This window comes from Corapipo altera, unplaced genomic scaffold (assembly GCF_003945725.1).
Source record: "Corapipo altera isolate COAL_440 unplaced genomic scaffold, ASM394572v1 0, whole genome shotgun sequence".
Lineage (NCBI taxonomy): Eukaryota > Metazoa > Chordata > Aves > Passeriformes > Pipridae > Corapipo > Corapipo altera.
Genome location: NW_020884872.1, coordinates 89328872 through 89351222, shown reverse-complemented (window position 1 = coordinate 89351222; position 22351 = coordinate 89328872). Strand labels below are relative to the sequence as shown.

Here is a 22351-nt window from a genome sequence, read left to right as displayed (position 1 = left end):
AAGACCATGTATTTCACTGTAGGTATTGCTGAATAGCTGTTTTCTGGAAGGCTGGGAAAACAGAGCACCAGTATATCTGTTTATATCAACAGCACTCTTTCTGGCAGACAAATACAGATAAATATTTTAGGTGTAGTTTAAAAAGAAAAAGATTAGAATGCTCAGAATTGGAAATATAATAAATAAAACTGGAGGGCTGATGTGAAGCACAAAAAATATAAAAATTGCTAAGATACCTCTATCACAAACTAGAAATGTCACCTCAAATATTAAATGTCTGAGCTCTTATCAAAAATTTCTAGCATGACTTGGACTTGGTTTGCCAGTGTCATGCTGACCCAGAAAGAACTGCTAATAAATAGCATCAGCTATTTATCTATTATTCCTCTCCCACTGCACTTTTTTCCATTTCCCACTTCAATGTTGATGGTGACTGAGAAACAGATGAAGGGGCACCTACTTGTGATGCATCGTAGACTTCTCTTGTTAACACTGTATTTGCACTCGGGGACCTTATGTAAGGGAGTTGTACAGGGAGTCAAAGAATAGTACAACTGAATGTCTATAGCATCCATCCTTCCCTACACTTCCTTCTCTCCAGCTCTGTTGCTTCTGCTTGGGACACCGAACCCAGCCTTTTACTAAGGTGCCACACAGTGGTAGGCTACTAATAGGTAACTAATGAGGACTGGGACCTAATGAGCCACAGCACTGCACAAGGAAGGACTGCTGAGTGATGGGTGCTACTTCTTGATTTGACACAGGCTGGACACATGGTCTGACATGGGCTATCTCTCAACATCATTTCTTTGTCCTGTCAACTGACTGTCCAAGCTCTTTGGTTCAAAGTTACCTCTTCAGGCTCTGCTTCACAGCAGATATAACTTGGTGGGGATTTTTTTTTTCTTTAAGCCTTTTTCATAGTTTACTAATCTTTTTCATCTGGTCTGTCAAACAAAGAAAACCAAGTACTTTGCTGGTAAACACAACCTGTTTGTAAGGATGAGGACAACAGAACAGACTGCTTTTGTGCCAATAGCCTGCCAAGTTCTTCCTTACCCTGCAGGGCTCACAAACCCCCGCCTGAGTACACAGACAAGCTCTCCTACTGTCCAGAAGATAGTCTGGACTCCTACAGCACAAACAATGGCCTCCCAGATGTCCCATAGACACTCACAAAGGAAGCTGGTTTCCAGAGAGAACACGGTCAAGCAGACAGTCTTGGGTTCAACTTCACAGTGTAGGTGCACACATCCAAGTGGTAACCATACGTGAACCACTATGGTACTAAGTGCATACATCAGACCTAGTAATTTTCTACTTCTGAGCATCACCATGCCAGAAATAGTGATATCCCCACCCCCAATCATAGACAGTGATAATAAATAATTATAGCAGGTTTAGCAGTGAGTCAGTTCAGATCAGAACTGCCCATGCTCTTAGATAGCCAATACAAAAAGTTAACAGCAACAGAGATCTCACCAAATTTCAACATTTGAATGAATTGTTTGATCATGTAAGGACACTTTAAAAAAAGGAGGTAAAACCAATACAATTTCTCCACAGAGAGCAACTCCCAGTTGCAGTGTTATGATCTATGACTTGACAGCATTTCATCTTCTTATGCGGGGTTTTTCTTTTCTTTTTTTTTAATACAGTAGCTTAGTTTTATGTTTAACAATAGACTTAAGTAAAATTAAGTCATTCATTTTCTTAAATGGTGCTGCATCATCAGCACCCTATAATTATTTTAGTGCATGAATGCAGTAGTTCAGAATAAAAGTCTTAAATTTATGCAATCTTACAGCACCTTTGGCATAAATCATATGCTTTCAGACATTTTGCATGATAATTCAGCCTGTACAAAACCTGCCAGCTCTTGAAAATGCCCTGTATTATAGACTACCCAGCAGAAGATTTGCTACATTTATAATATTCCTATCAGCCAGTACAACGCATTTAAATTCAATATAAATTATCACAATAATAAAATAACTTCCAATTAAGTCCAAACTGCCAGCCAACCACAGCAAAAAGATGTTACTTAAAACAGTCAGCACTTGTAGTTCTTATTATTGTGTCACACTTATTGCATATACTTGCCTACCTGCTATAGGCAAGCACACAATTACAACACATTCCCCTCTACATATAGGTGTCTAACCTTCAGGGTTGACTATGGAGACTAGAAAACCTAAAAAACCTGAAATTCCTAAGGTGGCATTTTGTAAGAAGACCTTGACTTTCCATGCTCAGGACTTCCATGAGCTACATGAATCCCACCCTTTCAGTGAAGTGAGTTCCACGCCCAACAGCTGAGGCGCATGATAAAGCTTTCATCCAACTCAGGCACTCAGCTATGGAGAAAGAGGAGAATCCTTACATGCTTGGAGTAGATATAATGCACAGCTTTCTATACTCTGCTCCAACTGCACTCCTGACACAAGCCAGCACTGCTGTTGCACTGCAGCTGAATGCTGACTCAACAGAATTTTCTCAAACCAAAGCATAACCCATTTTGTTCTTGCCCCAGCACAATGCCATACAAGGTCCTCACTAGTTTGCCGACTGACTCTCACAGCAATCCTTAAAAGGAGTGAAAAGTCCCAAAAAGACACCAGATATTCCAGATAATATCCACAATGAACATGAACTACCTAGCACTCCTCAGATGTTCTATCAAGTTTTTGAAACCTGATAACACATGGATGATTTGGGGGTTTTTTTGAGAGAAATTAACCAGTAAAAACATCAGACAGGAACTCTTTAGGTAAACATAGAAACTTCATGTCCCAAGTGTAATGAGGATTAGCAGTGGTCCAAACAAAGAATACTGGCTAACTTTTGAAATTTGTTTGCTCTAGAGTTCTGAAATTCATATTTCAGGTCAATTTGTAAAACTTTCAATTATCCTCAATCATGTTACAAAATCTTTTAGTATTTACATACATATATATGTAGACAAGAGCTCTATTGACAAGAGTTCATTTTTTCCTCTATTTTGAATAAAAAGAAACTACAAAGAGTAGTTTTGGGAATGAAACAAAAAAGTAGAGGTGAGGCTAAATAGATATGTCCAATTGTCTTGAAAGGTAAGAAAGCTTTAAATTCCATTTTAAGATACAACTAGCTTTCTTACTCAGTAACAGTTTGGCAATTTTTTCCTAGTTAAACTGGACCCCTTGTTCTTGATACACTAAATGTTATATAATTTTTGACACCAGTTTTTGTGGTTGAAACCTTTAGAACTGGGGGGAAAAGAAAGGCTTTTGGGTGAGATTCAAGCACTTAACCTTAATAGACTCAATCACTCTTGCAGAAAACAAAGGAAGAAACTAGTGCTGCAATAATCCTACTTTAAGATTAAAACCCAGAAATAAAAAATTCCCGTAACACATGCAAAGATAAAGTGATACTATGTACCTTTAAAACAAGGTAGGAAAGGGGCATATACTCCTTTACCCAAATGGCACTGATCCATCATCATACCCTCAATTGGTTACTCTTAGAGATATACTAAGACTCAAAACAAAGAAGGCACTAAAATTCCTGAGAGTGACAGGAAACCCAGCAGAGCAAGAAATTGTAGACAGAGTTATTTACAGATATTTTCCTGTGAGAAAAGAATGATAAGAATGCAGTTTAAACATTAACAAATCCACTAAAACATCAGTCTGCCTGGCAGAGTCAGCAGATTTGAAGGGGGATTCAGTGGGACTGGAAATTCAAACTTCAGCTTCTAATCAGAAAAATCCTACTTTAGAAATTTGAACCACCAGCTAGAAACATGTAATATAATACAGAACTCTCCTAAAATGGTACCCAGCTAGAGGCACCTTATAGTATGTGAAGTCTATGTCTATTTAGCTAAAAAAAAAAAAAAGTCAATGACACTGAAGCTCTTTATTATTCTGCAGGGACCTATTTGTGAGTGACATGGACAAAATCTGCAAATCTGCATTTCCTTCCTTTTCTTTCCTTGGGAAGGGTGCTGCAAATCGTGTGTGCAATTCCACCATTAGGATGCTGACAGAGCAGAATTTTATCTGAAATAAATTTCCAACTTAAATAGTCTATTCTATTCTAAAGATATACTTATGGAAAATAAATTAGATCAAGAGAATTTTAAAATAAGATTATTCAAAATGTTTATTCAGTTTGTTTATGAAACAATTATGCAGAATGCTTAGGTAAGAGTTTAAATGAACAGGTTATTAGTTACTAATGTTTTACTGTCAAGTATGAAGGCACTTTCAGTGGGGTTCTGTGGGAGATCCAGCTCATATCCTGCAAATAGCCAAGAATTTCATTGTCAGCTTTAGAAATGAGAAGCTCAGTACAATGCAGGAAGCCCAGAACTAACTGTTTCCCTGTTGCTTTAGCTTAGCAGAGACATGCAAGACCTATTTCATATTATTCTCCCAAGACACCTACACACGCCTCAGGAACATCACTATGTAGTCCTGATTATCTGGAGTACCAGTGGTTCTTCAAAGAACACTGACAAAATACAGAACACTATACAGAAGCTTCTATGTGGTTCAGCCAAGGAGCAGCTCATGTTTAAGTAAGTTTAGGCTTCTGGGACAAAAAAAAAAAAAAAGGTTGATTTATTAAACAAGCAGATAAATAATGAAAATGAAGGAACAGATTTGGGGATTATTAGGGAATATTTATTTGGCAGGAGAAAGCAGAGAGGACTTGATGAGACTTGTAATAGATAAATCCATTAAAAACATTGTTAACAGAATGAACCAATTAAGTCCACATCCCCAAAGCAAGTTGGCAATCAGTTTTCAACACCTGTTTTCAGACCAGGGCTTGCAGAGTTTAAACACATCGTTTAAAGTGATCTCCCCACAACCTCTAGGTCAAGAAACACAATGTAAAAATGCACTTTCAGGACTGCTTACTGTGAATATTAGCCATAGCAGATGCGATTTTCAACCAACAGCATTCAACACCAGGTGGAGGAGGGCTGAGCGTTCTGTCCTGAATGGAGCATGTCAAAATCAGGTGGCCCACAAGTCGCAGATTGCTGAAGAGGGCAGGTACCTCCTGACTAGTAAAAGTAAGAAACAGAAAGGTCCATCCAAGATAGTCATGAATCCATATTTATTTACAAAAACTCACATTTTCCTTAACTGAAAATGTGTGGAGCATTACTTATGTACTGGGAGATAACACCTGCATCCCTCAGGGCTCCCTAGAGTCTCATAAGGATTTCCAACCAGGATCTCTTTGACTTACAGGATCTAAAGCAAGCATCAAAAGTAGTCATTTGAAGTATTCATTTCAGATTTGTTATCAGCAAGCACTGACGTATAAGACATCTTTCCTGAATAATTAAAATACAGATAGGTCACATACAGTCCTCATCAGTACACAAATCCAAGGGCCCTGACATGGAGGAAAACTCTTTTAAGCTTTACACAACAGTCATGCTGCATCCAGCAAACACTCTTTCTCTCTGGGGCACCTGGCAAGATCCTGCCTACCAAAGATCCTGATCTACCAAAGTAAATAAGAATTTTGTGAAGATGTATTTGTCATTACCATTTTCCCCCCTTGACAAATTTGCAGAGGATACAAAATCAGGAAGACTGGCTGATACACCAAATGGTTGTGCTGTCCTTCACAGAGACCTTGACAGGCTGGAGATATGGGCTCACAAGAACCTTGTGAAAAGTAACAAAGGGAAGTGCAAAGTCTTGCACCTGAAGAGGAATAACCCCATGCACCAGTATACGCTGGGGGAAGATGGACTGGAAATCAGCTTTGCAGAAACAAACCTGGGGGTCTCGATGGACAATGGGCTGCACATGAGCAAGCGACATGCCCTTGAGGCAAAGAAGGCCAACAGCATGTTGTTACATTAAGAGCAACAACACCATCAGGACAAGGAATGTGGCTGTTTCCCTCTACTCAGCACTGGTAAGGACACACCTTGAGTACTATCACATGTGCTGGGCACAAGACAGACATGAACATACTGGAGCGACTCCAGTGAACGGCCACAAAGATGTTTAAGGGACTGGAACATCCTCCATATGAGGAGATGTTGAGATATTATGATTAAATGTAAGAAAAATCTTTTTTTCCTCTAAGGATGACCTAACACTAGCACAGATTGCCCAGAAAGCTTGTGGAATGTCCATCCTTGGAGGTATTAAAAACCTGACTGGACACAGACCTGTGCAACCTGTTCTAGCTGACCCTGCTTTAAGCAAATGGATTGGACTAAAGGATCTCCAGAGGTCCTCTGCAGCCTCATTGATTCTGTGACAAACCCCAGACCAATACCAGTGTTCAACATGGCACCCTGGCAAACCTTCAACTTTGCAACTCCTGCACTCAGGAAAGCATCCTAAGCCCATTATACAGAGAACTAGCACTGCAAAAGGAGCTGCATCCACTATCTCTTTGCAAAGGATTTAATGAAACAAACATGACAGCAGAAAGAAAAATACCTGAAATTGTCAGTTGTGTGCAAATACCCTTGCCATTTATTGAGAGGGAAGAACAGGAGATGACAAGTCCAGTCAGAAGTATTTTGCTTTAAACTGTCTTAGACTGCACAAAGTAAGGTTGTATTTGCACAACAGAATTCACAATATGCATCCAATGTAGAAATGAGGCAACACACAATGACACGTAACACTGAACAAAGATGCTTTCAGTTCTCCAGTGTGCAAACAGAAGCTTTACATCGGTGATCACAGTCCCCTGACTTCATTTTATACAGTTTATTTTGGCACATAGATACACACATGTAGGTCACACGTGCAGGTACATACCAGTGTGCCTCCTACCAATTTTGACTGAAAGGCCTATTCTGTTCCCTGGAATGAGGTTCTCCTCCCACTGGTCTAGTAAGTTAAATCTACAGGCATTGCAGTCTGAGGATATAAGACCTCTCTTAAAGAGAACCAGAGGGAATTAGTCATGTGGATCACAAATGTTGCAAAGGAACACTATAATTAACATCTATTTTAGGCCCTTTTGTGGGATATGCAATTCCTACTGTACATGTGAAAAGCCTAATGACTTGCTCAAGGTCTCTTTTACCCACAAATGATTTAGTAAGAATTGCAGAGATACCAAGAACAAGACAGCGAGACAGAACCAAGGTACAAGTAAGTTAGAACTCCAAGCAGACCCCTAAATCCAAATTAAGATGCACTGCCTGGCCTGCAGTAATCACAGAAGACTGTACAGAAAGAACAGGGGCACTGCCAGAGTTTTGTTGGGAAGCCAAGATAAGTGCAAAATGGATATCATAGATATCTCAAGATAGTGAGCAGAAAGAAATTCACAAAAGCAGTTGATTCAAAACACACAAACCTAAAAATCATCTGGAAAAAAAACCCCAACAGGTTGATAAAGTATATTAAAATGAGCAGCAGTTTCATACTTGAAAATCATATTTTACGATAAGCTATCTAATATATGATACAGCTGTGACAGTCAATGACTGACAAAGCACTAAAACTGCCAAAAGGGATGAATATGCTGGCATCCAGTGTTAAATCAGATGCTGATAAGGCTAACTACAGGTACAAAGGCACCTGAAAAGTGGAGCATAGGAACAAAAAAGTGTAACCACTTTCTGATAGCGAGTCTGCAAGTCTCATCCTTCAATATTTATACATCTTATGTGTGCCTCTTACCAGGGAATTCAGCCTTGCCGCAGTCAAAGGTGTAACTACTGCTTTGGCTGCAGATCATCTAACAATAATACACATGCAGAGCACACAAATGACATTCCCCTTAGCACATAAGGGTCTGAGGTGATAATGGGAAATGTGGTATTTGGAGACAATGATGAAACTTTAACAGCTGCAGCAGATTGGAGGGTGGAGGGGAAAAAAGAAAGGAAGAAAGCAGATAGAGATGGGGGGATACTGAAGGACTGGAGCCAAACTAACAGCTGGGTAAAAACAGCCTAAGAGAGAGGTATCTTTGGAGCTGCCACATCCTTTTTGTCCCTCTTATGTTTTACCAGTTACAGCAAAACAATAGTAGCACATAAATAAATTAAGTAGAATTGTTAATATCAACCCTGTCAGGTCATCATTCATCACATCATGAATCTTCTTTATATAAGCACATAAATACACGGATGACAAACACTACAGAAAGCCTCTCAACAGAAAAATAAATGCAAAGATGACTAGAAAGCCAAGCATCAATCACTGTCATGTCCTACACAAAGAGTTTTTGCAGTTACCCAATAGTTAAGAATTCTTGAATAAGAGTCACACAAAAAGAGAAATAAGGAAGACAAAAATTAATTTTTTGTACTTTGTGTGGGAATGATTGGTATCCAAAGGCTGGTGCCTACTTATTCACCTCCCTGTAGATGGTGATGATTTGGTTATGTGATAACCAATCAAACAAACAGGAGCACAGAGAGGCAAGGACAGGTGGGGAATCCCAGTAATATCTTGGGTACTCCCAGAGCCATCAAAGGAGAATGATCATCCCCTCAAAGGCTTTTATCTACACATACATATGAGCACAAAGGCATGGGGACTTAGAAGAACTCTGCCAGGAAGACAGAGCCCCAGCCCCCTGCTAGAGCTGACCCAGAAGAGCCTTCAGCCCCATTGCCCAGGTGTGACACCCACTTGATGAGGCAACTGGAGAAGCGCTCAGTCACCTTATAGGCTAAGGGAGGTTTGTGTCCAGGAGTATGGGACACATTATGGGATGTAGAGAAATATCATTCCAGAATTGCACAAGAATTATTATAGGATGTTTAGGGTAGGAAACAAAAGCAGGGGAAGGGATGGATCCCGGTGATTTAGGGGGGAGCAAGCATGGAAAATAGAGGGACAAGAGGATAAAATGGGCCAGTCATGTAAACAGGTTTGCTGCTTGGATGGGACTACAGGTTTTAGAGTCTACATATCTGTGGTGTCAGCAACTGCAGTTGTAATTGCTAGGAACTATCAAGCCACAATAGCTGGCAGCTATTTGCTGGCTAAGCAAGTAGTTAAGCTAGTGGTTTGGCAGACAGCTGTGTCTCTGGAAGTGAGGCAACTAATGGAATTGGCTTCTGGAGAGATCAGGGTGGTCCTGGCCAACTTTTGGAGAGACTCAAGTCTAGAGGTCAACTGGAAGACCTGCTATTGGATGAACTCTATGTCCAAGGCTAACAACTGGGGGATCCACAATGCAGGAGATGCAGGAGTAAGGGGCTGTCTGTCCATGTGTGTGAGTGAGGGGGTCTATACCAGAAAGAGGAGTAGGGCTGCAGCCTTGGGGACTCATATGTTCAGATCACCATAAAATCACAGACTAACAGTAATTTTCTCTTTTTCTGCCTCATGAAAACAAAAGTCAAAAAACAGCTCTTGACAAGGAAACAATTTAAATGCTCATGTCACCTGCAAATTCCAGCATGTTTCTAATATGTCAAGTTGACAACATATTTAAGTAGGAACAGAGGAAACCATCATCTACTGATGAAAGTGTAGGAAAGAGTAAAGATGGAAGAGTCGAATTCATGGCTATTTTCATGCAATCAAGTGTGCAATACTAGGCATCAGCTCCTTAGATGCACCAGTACACGTGTCCAATGCTACCTCCTGTTCCCATTTTCAGTTGTGCTGTATGTTTTGAAACTGAAGAATTTTTTTTTTTTATTCTAGTTTGTACTAGTAAAGTTAGAGGGGTGGGAAGGGAGTGGAGATTCTACTTCTGGTCTCCAGGGCTGTGAAGTATTAGCTCAGAAAACTGAGCTGTAATGGGAAATAAAACAAGGGCAAAATAGCTTAAAAGGACGAGTCACAGAGAGAAAGGACAAAGCTTTAAGGTGCCCCTTATCCCTTTATTTCTCATCTGTTTCCCTCACTTCATACAAACACCAATCTTGCTCCCAAGATTCTTACTTGCACTGATGGTGCATCTGAATTTCTAGTGTAGAGGAACAAATAATACAAGTAAACAAAATACACAAAAGAAACACCTTTGCAGGCATTCTTCACATGGCTCAAAAGCAAAAAAGAGATTGGTTAGTTTTTTTTCTCCATCCCTTATATTCACATTATACTCATTATATGAGCTTTAGAGTGGATGAAGAAACAGCAAAGAAAGCAAGCTTACAGGAGGTCATCCTTAAACACATTACAGTGATTATTTTGTGATTTTACATTTACTTTCTACTGAATTGATTCTTCTCATGCATGCATATAGATTAAGAAAATCAGACTGCAACTGGAGTAGCAGCAGACACATTTGTTCTTTGTTATGAAAGGAGCAGGATTAGAATAATGCATGCATGTTTTTCACCACCACTCCTTTTTTTTATTATTATATTTAATTACATTTTCAGACTATGCTGTCCTGCCCCACATATATATACTTATGCTACGTGAACAGACACAACATCTCTTTGTGTTGTTCTGCATCTCAGACACTTGCATGCTTCTGATCAAACAATGAGCTGGCGGGAAAGGGAGCTGATCTTAACTCACTAAAGAAAGAGCTCAGTGAGACATGAAGATGCACAGTGGGATTTTTTTTCCAATCTAAGTTTGTCAAAATAAGGCTCCAAATGAGCCACTGTCTCACACAATACAGTTTTTTCAGTGCTTGTTTGTTTTTTTGTGGGGCAGTTTTTGTTTTCACCTTATTAATGCAAACTCTACACCAAAATGCTTTATGTCGTTTGTTAGTAGGAGACAAAAGAGGCACAGGCAGGGGGTACCTCTCAGCTGAGCCTGGATATGAGAGGGGAATTCACTGAAATGGACAGACACAGATTTCAGCAGTGCAGAGGGAGCAGCTGTTGCACTGACAGTAATTAGACTGGGCTGAGAACCTGGAGGAAGGGAAAAGATAGAGCCATGAAAGACCACAAGGCAAAGGAAGACACTCATTTATGAATCAGCAGGTTATTACAAGTTTTAGAGGTGTGGGAAATAGAGTAATTTCCACAAGAATGTCAGCATCTTATTTGTAGAGACAAAAGCTTGTTCAAAAGCTTAAACAAGTAGAAGTGATAATGCATTATATGAAACAAAAGCAGAAAATGTTGAAGTTACTACCTTTTACTTCTTTTTTTCATGTCAACGCCCTTTTCCTGCATACTGGCTACACAAAGTTATAATAGAAAAGTACAATTCCTAGTAACTGGCTGAATGAGAGGAACTTCATTTTGTCAAGCTGAATACATATCACAAGCAGCATCCCATCTAGCAGATGGAAATATTGAAACAGAGACTGGTAAAACTACTGTAACAACATCACCAAGAGGTTTAAAGAACTACAAACAGAATTTCCCCACTCCCCTTGATCATATCCTTTTGTACTGAGTAACAGCTGCCTTATATAGCCAACACACTCCTCATTAGCCCAGGCTTCTAGGAAAATGCTCTCTGAAGACTGCTGACTATTCTTCTCCCTCTTCCTTCACTCCCAGTTCCAAAAGTTTCCTGATGTAATGTACTTTTCAAGACACCCAAGTGACACTCAGTTGACCACCATCTGGAAGGCAATCAGAAGCTCCCTCTAGTAAATGAATATGAATCAGAACACGAATCCCACTCCTCTTCTGCAGCAGCATAGGAATGCACAGCTGTTACTACATCTCATTTCAGAGAGGCATCAGGAACTTGACATTCATGACCACCCCAAGCACATTCTGAAACTCTGCCCTGCTCAGGTCCTCACTGGCAATTGGCCAGGCCCTTGGTGGTTGGGACCACTGTGCATGAAACATATCAGATGGCATATTGCCTTTTGTCATTTCTGGGAACTGGATTAAGTATGAGGACTGCTGCAACACTTCATCTTGCTCCCACTGCCCTCCTACCTCAAATGGAGATGAAGAATTAGTCTGTAGTCTTAGAGAAATGTAGCCAACAGATAAAACGCATCTCAGCCTGCGCTGTAGCGCTGATGCAAGTTATACTGAGTTATGGAATACATGATGACATTCCACAGCAGACATATAAACGTAGTGCAGCAGGTTCACTAAAAAGAAATACCCCTAAATTATAATTCTTTGCTGCCTCATCTTTCAAATCAAAGAGGTACTGCTTAGCACTTATGTGTTAGTAAAATTCTTGTGAGAACGTGCAATGGCCTAGGTCCTGTACATATTTTTATTATTAAAAACAAGACTATAAAAAACCAGGAAGAGTAGCAGGGTGAATAGCAAATAAGCTTTTATGAGAAGTTATACTTTCAAAAGAAGGTCAGTAGTTTAACACAATTCAAGTCAGATCAGGTTAGAAAAGTTCAAGTTAGAATAGTTCAAGTCAGAAACCATGGTATACTGGCTGCAGGAGGTTTTTGGCTTCTCGGTTGCAACGGGGACTTCACAGGTAGCTACATCAGGTCACTTAGCACTACCAATGCTTTGGGATCCTACATCTAGAAGGAGAATGGTTATAAACACCCTTCTTTATAACACACTTCGGGATCTTCAGTTCTACACACCAGCAAAGCTCCTGTCCTTCACACATCTATGAACTAAAGCTCAGTTAGTGTACAGGGAAGAGTGAGGAAAAAAGAGAAGAAAATGGGAGGATGGAGAGAGAAATGAAAGGTTTAAGTGATTTTTTTTCTTCTCAGCTGTTTGACCACCACATTTGCATCGGCTTTTTTTTATTATTATTTTCAAGAATGTTTTGGCAGTCCCCTGTTCCAGCTGTAGTGAGCAAGAAGCTGATGCAGCATCTTTATTGCTGACAAACAGTTGGAAGTTTTGAGCCAATGAAAACAGCAACGTCCATGTACACTGTATGTTGGAGAACCAGCAACATAGCAACCACGGAAATTAGTCCTTTGGCCAGAGGGTAGCATTTACATAAGGAAGAGAAATGCTACAGTTTAAATCAAGAGCTCAATAGTATCCCCACTTGATTGCTGGAGACTATTTTCACTACAGACTTTTTCCACTTCTGCAGGTACTCCTTAAGTTATTTCATCTCCATTGAGCCTGAGTTCACTTCTGGTTTCAGTTCAATAGAATTTAGACCCCTTGGTGTCAAGAATTTAATTCTTCTTTTTTTGTTTTGTTTTGTTTTTAAATGAGGAAAGTCTCACACTCTTTGTGCAAGGGTAATCTCCTGAAGCTCTGCATTTTGACACAGGATTGAAATGTTGGACTGTAGCTGACACACATCAAAGCAACTGACTGCACCAAGCCACACCACGTCACACAGTCCAAAGCTGCAGCCTCTATTATTACTTCAAGGTTCTCCACTTAGGGCTGTATTCTGCAGCACAGATCCAGCCTCCCACGCACCAACAGTCTTCAAGTCACAGCCTTTGCCTGCAACGCCTTTTAACAATGCTTACAGAAACAAAGAAATCCAAGAAGCTGAAAGCAAGGCTAGAGCTCTAATGAGCACTACTGACTGCATGGGCAGAGTACACTGACCACAAAGCACTACTTAGGCAAGTACTGCCATCAATAGGCCAATGAAGATTTGGGGTCATTTGTCTACACTTCAGTTTTGCCCATATAGACAATGCTGTCTGCCTCAATCCTACCCTTAAATTGACACAGGTTGGAAATTTATACTGTGTCATCACAAAATTCAACTTGCCACTGTATATCTTGCCAGTTAAAGAACTGATTTAAACTGAAGCTTCAACAGGAAACTTACTGATATACCTCTACAAATAAAAAGACTTACAGTATAATAAATAAGCTGCAATACTGAGCTCCCATATGGCTATTACTGCATATCCACAGTGCATTTACAGCATTATGCTTTTTTTTCCCCAGCTCTTAGAGTTCCAATTTCTTTCCCATGAAACTGAATTGGAAAGCTCCCACTTCTTGCACAGCAGCTCCTGAAACATAATTCACTTGGTTGACAAAGTTACACTGAAGTAGCTTACTGACATTCCACTAAATTACATATTTTCCAGTCTGCACAAGCCTCCTGTTTTTCCTGTTTACCTGTAGAAACATGAAGTTCTTCTATCACACAGAAATTCCTTTTTTGTAATCTCATTTCTTCTGAGAAGTTCTGACTTTGCATTTTCTCTCAGTCTGCCTTATACTGTTGAACCATTAGCAACCCCCAGATTCTTTTATCATCTACTCAACCTTGAGTGTTACTTATCTGCTTTAAAGTTACTTTATATACCCTGTGAACTTTAAAAATGAGAACTTTAAACATTCAAGAAAGCAAATGGTGAAGAATGGCAAGACTGAAATCTAATTGTGAAGAAAAGCCAAAGAAACTACTATTAATGACATGTAACATCTGTGGTATGATCCGGGCAATCCTCAAAAAATCCTGCCATCTCTTTTCTCCAACTCAGACATGACAGCATTGAGAATAAGCTTAGTTAATGACTTTCAATTTGTTACTAAAAAAGCTGATGTCCAGTCAGTGCAGAGCCACTAAATAAAACCATTGGCAAAAGAAACCAGCACTGGGCACAACACCTGGCCATCAGTAGATCTAGTGAGCAAAAAATGAATGTTTCCAGCAAAATTGAGGACTTTTTTGTCACTGTTGAAAGTGTTAAACCTGTCCTCAGGCATTCTGCTTTTCCCCTATATCTGATGGAGTTCAGAAGTATCAGCTGCAGCTCACTAGTCCATCTGGTTGGGTGGATTAATCCATGGGTTAACTTTATTTGTTTTATATTACTTACAGCAATTGCCATTAATACTATATAGGCAGAAGTGACGTAGCAATTCCTACACTATCTGCTGGCTGATTTAATTAACTTTTCCTGAGGTCTCTTCTTCTCACAAACTGGTCTTGGTGCTTGTGTTTGCTCTCAAATCCAATTGAGCTGGTATTCTGTGACTCAAAGGTGCATTTATCTGCTTAGCACTTCCCTCAGTCTTCTGTTACACCTAAAAGCTTTCACAGCCCTCCTATCTTACTTAGACAAGCTAACACAGCCATAACTTGCATACTCCATTATGATGCAATTAGAAAGGATCCCAATAGATCAACAGATACGAAATAAAAGGACGAGAATTAATTTATGGGCTCACTTCAGGAAAAGTGAAGACTGATCAAACACAAGTAGTAAAGGTGGGCATCTCATCATTTGGGAAGCTTACAAAACATAATGGCTGCAGCTTTAACATTTCTCATGCAGATGTCTATGTTACTGCTGGTCCCAAGGAGCACATTAGCAGCAGCCACTAAATGCAGAGCTTTAAAATAAGGAACATGTTGATCCTAAATCTCTAATAAAGGAACACAAATAACAGAATTTTCCCTAACCTGCTTTCCCCAGTTTTCCATCCACAATAAATAGAAAGTTGAGACTTCCACAAAGCTGTTGTCCTTTACCCTTGAGCTTTACCTTCTATGTCTGTTCTCAGGCTCTTAGGACTTGCCTAGCTGGATACAAGATTGGTCAATGAGCTACCTATTTGATATGAAGCACAAGACTTCTGGATTCTCTCCTTCTAACTTTGGGGTGGTAGAGAGTTTAAATCTATACAAATCAGGATGCCACAGTTCTGTATCCTTACACAATTAAAGAAGATGCCCAGCAGGCAGGGGAGAGAAAAGAAGAGGGGCAGCGCAAGGTATGCTTTGGGTTCAATTTACATTCACTCCAGGTGAATCATGGACAGATCACTGCAAAGCAGAAGAAAAAACATCTACACTGAATCAGCTATTCTTCTATGTGCTCTTTACTCTTGATAATCAGGCACCCAAAAATTTTAAAAATCCCACTTAGAAGTTTGACAATGAGTTTCTTTCTCATCAAAAGTCAAAATCACCCTGCTGCCAAGAACATTCCTTTTTATTAAGACAGAAGTTTTGTTTTCATTAAATTTATCCATGAATAGACAGTAACTACTAGGGATTTGAAGAATTTCTATACTGTCAGTCTTCACGACTGCATTGAAATGTCACAATTCCTCCTCAAGGCTCAGATCATGAAGTCCTGCAATGGCATAGGTTCAGATATGCTGTTTCAAGTGTTTTAGAATCCACAAATCATTGTTTCAAAGCTGCAACACCAACAGAAAATAACCCCCACTGATCTATCTACGGAAACAAACACTAATTTTAAGCTGTTCCATCACATCAGGGAGCGCTGACTTATACGTTAAAAAATAAGTAGCACAGAGTATTAAGAAACCTTTCCATCTTCCAAGCAAAGACAAGTTTTACCTGAGAAAATCTTTTCTCTAGATGATATGTTGAATAGTAATATAAAGTCTATCTAAACTGTTGTCCAGACAAACCCTATTTCCTGACCAACCCTTCCAACCTGTATCTCACATACATGCAGCCTCATAACGTAGTCAGGGAAAACACTGATGAGACCATATGTCCCGGGTCATTATAATTACTGTGGCTAGAAGCTGCATTGGATTTCTTAATAAGCTGAAATCAGACTGTTACCAAATCACAGCTGAAGCTATGGATGCTCTATTATGCTCTGACAGCCAGCACTCTCAGTAGGGACTATTGGAACTGGTTGGAAATTTCTTCTATTAGCTTCAGTGTCTCTGATCTGAACCTCCCTCCAAATACGTTATGAAGCTACAAACTACATGAATTATAGACACCACCACTTACTGCTACCTGACCCAGTAAAAAGCCAGATGGAGGTCTAAGCAAGAAACAAACAAAAGATAAGAACAGCTGAGAGTGAGATTATTCTCAGCAATATGCAATTTAGGTGAAGCCTTTGAGTTCCTGGCCAACTGCCCATGAGAATGCTGCTTAAGCCAAATTGAATACTCCTGTCCTATGGGTGTTTACAGAAAGACACCAGTTACGGAGTGCTGCAGGGACAAATGAATGGGACTAAAAAAAAAATTTAAAGAAATTAAAAAGCCAGGACCATACTTAAAATGGTACAAATACTGTGAGTTTTCCTAGCTATAGCTGAAGTACCCATGACCTCAAAGACAGTTTGAATACTAAAGTATTCAGTGACTGTTGAGTCAATCATTCATTCAGTCTAATATCTAGTTAAAAGAAATTAAAAAATCAGTAATTTTAAAATCGTGGAAATTAAGAAGTTTTAATTTCTTTTTGATAGCCTCAGGCATACAGACTAATAACAGATTACATAGATTTGCTGAAATGCCCATCAGTCGGGCATAATCCATATCTTAATTCTAAAGTAGGTGGTCAGTTGTACAGAAAGGGCGACAGGGGAAAACCCACACAAAACAGCATCTGTTGTACTTATAAAAGTTAACTGTACTTCTAAAAACTGACCTTTTCATTTTTGGTCTTTTTTTTTTTTTCCGCTCATTCCTTTTTTTTCCTTCCTATCCAATTGTTGAGAGAATCGGGTTGGAGAGCGCCCTGCAGAGAGGGTCCTAGGGGTGCTGGTGGACATCAGCTCAGTGTGAGTCTCCCGTGTGTGCCTGGGCAGCCCAGAGGACAAACCACGTCCTGGGGAGCATCAAACACGGCATCACCAGCTGGTCAGAAGAGGGGAACATCTCACTGTGCTCACCTGGAGTGCTGAGTGTGGTTCTGGGCCCTATGATATAACAGGGATGTGAATGTCCTTGAATGCATCCAGTGGAGGGCAAGAAAGCTGGAAATGGTTCAAAGTTGCACCAGGGAAGGTTCAGACTTGACGTTAGGAAGCATGTCATTACTGAGTGGGTGATAGACACTGGAACAGGCTTCCTAGGGAAGTGGTCAATCCCCCATCCCTGTCAGTGTTTAAGAGGCATTTGGGAAATGCTCTTAATGATATACTGTAACTTTTGGTCAGCCCTGAAGTGGTCAGACAGTTGGGCTAGGTGATAGTTTTATGTCACTTCCAACTGAAATATTCTATTCTATTCTATTCTATTCTATTCTACCCTATTTTTCTTTTTTAACTTTTGTGGTTTAAGTTTCTTCCAAGTCTCCTGAAATCCTACATCCCTGTCCAGTTACAGTTAATATAGCGTAAAGCTGTACTATCCCCATTTTAGATCCTTACCACACCATTAGCAAGAACTCCTTATAAGCTGTTAGCTCCAGTGTAATTTTCAGATCAACCAGTTCTGTAAGAACTCTATTAAAACAATATATTGGGTACTTAAGCAAAACCAAAGTAAGAATTTGCCAGGAACATGTGCCAACTAGAGGCTATAGCAAACAGAACTGTTTTTCATTTTCATCTCATTGTACTCTACTGCCTGTCATTGCTGGCCTAGTCACATCTTGCTACAGTGATGCACGAACTTGTCACCTCAAAATTAGACTGCTGTGACCTACATGGTGTGATGCCATCCAGGCCCTGCAGCTGGCAAGGGATCATTTATGAGATAACCTGGTGCCACTTGAGTACATTGGGCTCATGTTTCAATGATCTGTACTTGTAAAATCAAGGTTCTGGTTTAATAATTACAGTCAAATTACTTCAGAGAGAATTATCCAAGAAACTGAGCCCTGCTGACAACTGCTGATATAACAACTTGGCCTTGGAGATAAACTAAACTACCAAAGAGGGAAGTCTCAAAGACAGGTTCTTGATTTGGTCTGCTCATGCCCACTGAGAGTTCAGCACAGTTCAAATTCATTTGGATACACAAGGACATGCTTTCTCATTCAATCCAATCTTTCCCAAACTCTAGCAAAAGGATGGGTTGGAGTTGAGAGGTGACTGACTTAGGACTGACAGTCCTTTTATCTGCATTTCATTTGCAAATAAAGCAACTATACCACAAAATATGCTCTTAGAGGCTTTCAATAAACACAACATTGCTGTTAATAACAAAACAAAACAAACAAAAAAACCCCCAAACCCAATAAATAAAAAGTCCCTATAAAGTAAAACAGTTTTTACCAAATCCCTTTACATATGCAGATCTTCTGGACATCTGAACTGACCACTGAAGTAACTGAGAGCACAGGATTTCACTTAGTTCCTCTCTGACAACCATCACTTCTAGTTATGTGTTTTTGGAAAGGTGTTTTGCAAAGTCTTGCCAATTTTGCTTTAGTTACTTCCAGTTGAGGATGTTTAAATCTATTTTGAACCAATGCACACACCAGAAATTCATGAAATCACTAAAGGAATCATTAGGACATAAATCACACATTACCCACCCCTATCATATATGCATCTCTTGGTTTATGCATAAGAACATAATGGCCCCTTTCAATATGAAATATAGTTTACATATTCAGGAAAAGCAGAAAGGTGTCACTGCCAATCCTATCCTGTTCTTCTAGAAACACGCAATTTAAGTGTATTATCAAAATGCAATAACCTACCTCTTCATAAATCTTCAAATGCTTCTAGACTGAAATCTTCTAATACTATCTTTTTTAGAAACTACTCAAAACAACTTTCATTATTAAAAAATTGAATTCTTTTCTTCTCATTCAAAACATTTTCTCTGTTTTCCTTCATTATTATAGCCTGCAGTTAGAAAACTACATTTCCTGAAGTGTAAGGTACCTCCTACAACTAAGAAGACACACAGGTCAGGTTTTAAGCAACTGGCAGATTTAGCTTTGTACAGAAGGAAGGTGCTATAGGATTACTTTAGGAACACAGTTGCATAGTGCAGATGTGCTAATACACAATACCCTATGTCACTCAGGAGAAGGTAATATCTGAAAGATTTAGATACCAGCATTACTACTAATGATTTCCCACATTGTCACATATGGGAAATACACTAAGCAATCATATCAAAGTTCATCTGTGAGAAGTTCATGCACTGTATGACTCATGACAGAAATAAATCTACTTGAAAATACATTTCTTTTTAGGGATTTATTTTGCCGTTTTTGTTTCAACAGGGTTTACAATCATTGTTTATGACCCAGAATAAAAATTGCTGTGACAGCATTGGTTGTGGGAAGCTGTAACTAATCACAAGTCAAAGCTGATCAAATGCTCATAGTTTTGCCTCATTCTTAAAGAATGACCTTATCGTACAACAAACAAACCTATTATGCACTTTCCCCTCCCCAAAATCCTCTATAAAAATGAAATGTAATATTACGCCACTTGGCAATGTATCAGGACTTATGGCCTATAAAGGGAGAGCTAAGGGCTGTACCAGATGCTTCTTCATCAGAAAACTAAGACAAACTGGAACAAGACAGGAGAGGCCTTTGTTATTGCTAATGATTTCATGTTTGTTCTTGGGATCTTGACACCCTTAGGGTGGAAGAGACCATTACATTAGTTCCTCACAGACTTAACTAACTTACAGGGAGAATTTAAGCTACTTAGATTACCAGCCAAATCAATATAGTGATGCTGTTACAGACAGCAGTCCAATTCATTTTATACTGAAGGAAACACAGGGGCAAACAAGCAGTAACTACTGCCTGCTGCAACTCTTCCACTGGGAGAGTGTTTCTCAACTCCTGATCTTCCAGAGATAGTGGAATTATGAAGGAAAGTTCATCTGTTACTCCTGTGACTTCCTCACACAGCCACACCATATTGCATAACAGAGGAAAAATGGCTATTGCTGCACTGTCCTCATTCCACCCAGACTGCAGTGGAGTACAGGAAGATATTCAACATCTTCCTCACACTGCACAGAGAAGAGTTTTGACGTGGAAGAGAACAAGGCTCATGGCCTACTGCAGGATTTTTTCACCACCTTGATTTTGTTTCACTTTTGACTGCTCAGGTCTAGCCTGCCCTTAGGCCATGCAGTGTGCTGATAAGCACAGCTCAAACAAGATCAAAATGAAAGCCGGTGGTGCAGGAAAGGTAAATGGTAATGAATGAATGGTAGCACGATTTTCTATGTCAAAAGCATCAAAGCTTTATATTTTTGGAAAAGTACTTTTTCCTTTAAATTCTCACACACTAGAGGAAGCTGTAATGGACTAGGAAAATCTAAACTTCTGAAAGAAATTTTCTCCTGAGAGCACAAAGTAACTGCTGCCAGGACATTGCATAACCAGGCATAAAATGAAGTAAGCTACTGAAAGAGGCTAGTCTTCCAATCACTCATATTTTAAATAGGAAAGCAGAAAGGGGGAAATACCAAAGCAAAGCTTAGTTATGTACTAGGACCTTTAAATATGAAACCTTAATATTAGAATATAGGAAGTGCCTACTACAAAGTGATTTCTTTTACAGGAGCCACATCTGAAGAAGTATGGCCCATTAAGCAGTCAAGCTCAAATGCAATCTGCTCTCAAATGTCATCAGAAGAGCAGTGACTTTCCACCAGTCTATTCCCTAAAATACAGCTGCAGTTTCATCTGTTAAATATAATGATAAAAATAGCCAATGAAGGTTTATTGCTTCTTTTGTCCTGCAAAGGCAATGCAGTTCAGAGAGAGGGAGCAGACATTTATCCTTGACTGTAAATCATCAAAACAATTTACAGCTGGTTTAATTTCTGCACATCTACAAACGGTGAGATTGCATAGTGATAGTTTGGGGCATAACCACAACACCACAACTGGGCCTCATAGGGAGAAAATTTGACTCTCAGCAACTTCTCTTGTTTATAAATAAAGCCTACATACAATCTCTCAATTTGCAAGACTGACAGCTAGGAACAAAACAAAAGTGCTATGGTTTTGCTCTTTTTAACTGGTTCCTTCTTGTGATTCAGAACCGATAAGAGAAAGAAAACTGCTCTACTACCGCATTTTTTTTAGAATGTTATGCAAATCCAGCTTTTACTAAAATAGTGGTATGGCACTGTCCAAAAGCCAAGCAGCCCTGCACTTTCCGGAACCCTATATGAAAAAAATTAAGCAAGCATCAACCATTTTCAAAATCTGCCCTATCAATCATCATAGGCTGGCATGAATGCTTATATTATGTCCAAAACTGCCAAAAAAGTGTCAGAGATAACAGATACTCTCTGCAACATAAAAAGGAAACGACGGCAGAAAAAAGCAAGCAAAGTCACAAAACCTGCAGTACTTTCAGGATATCACAACAAAAAGCAATAAAGCCGTTCTACTCACAGTGACTCCAGCTCAGGTCTTTTTCTCCTCAAACCCGGGAAAACTGCAATCCATTTTTTGGAATCAGTGTCAGCATCATGCAGCCAAACCATGCAGTCCATTTTTCCTTTTCTCTTTTTCTCCAATATAATAAATTTTTCATTTTTTTATCTCTTATTGTCCCTATAGCTTAGGTATTTTAATTCTTCTATCCACCTCTGAAGCTAAAGAAAAGGTTTTGACAAAAGCAGACAAAATTTCTTTATAATTACATAGTTCCAGAAGCTTAGCTTGAAAGAGAAAACACTATGTCCTTACTGTCAGTACAAAATTCCTAGGGTACAAGATTTCCTTAAGAGAGGTGCAGATTACTTTTCAGATCACATCATTTGCAGAGAGGGAAACAAATATCTGACACCAAGTGAAGGAAAAATCAGCCTAATATCTTACACGAGTCATAAGAGCCTTTCCTAAAGGCTTACTGATATTATTTGTCA

The 22351-nt window shown here is 39.4% G+C and overlaps 1 protein-coding gene across 2 annotated transcripts in view; it reads right to left on the bottom strand.

Moving 5' to 3' along the window:
* Window positions 1–22351, bottom strand: part of TSPAN9 (tetraspanin 9) — a 170518-nt gene that overhangs the window by 123523 nt on the left and 24644 nt on the right. The window contains exon 3 of one of the 2 annotated variants that reach the window (XM_027634054.1): window positions 4914–5062. The exons of the other annotated variant lie outside the window; for it this stretch is intronic. Coding sequence (XP_027489855.1) covers window positions 4914–4929 — 16 coding nt within the window. The 5' untranslated portion in view covers window positions 4930–5062. The remainder of the gene's footprint in view (window positions 1–4913; window positions 5063–22351) is intronic. 2 annotated transcript variants of the gene reach the window in all.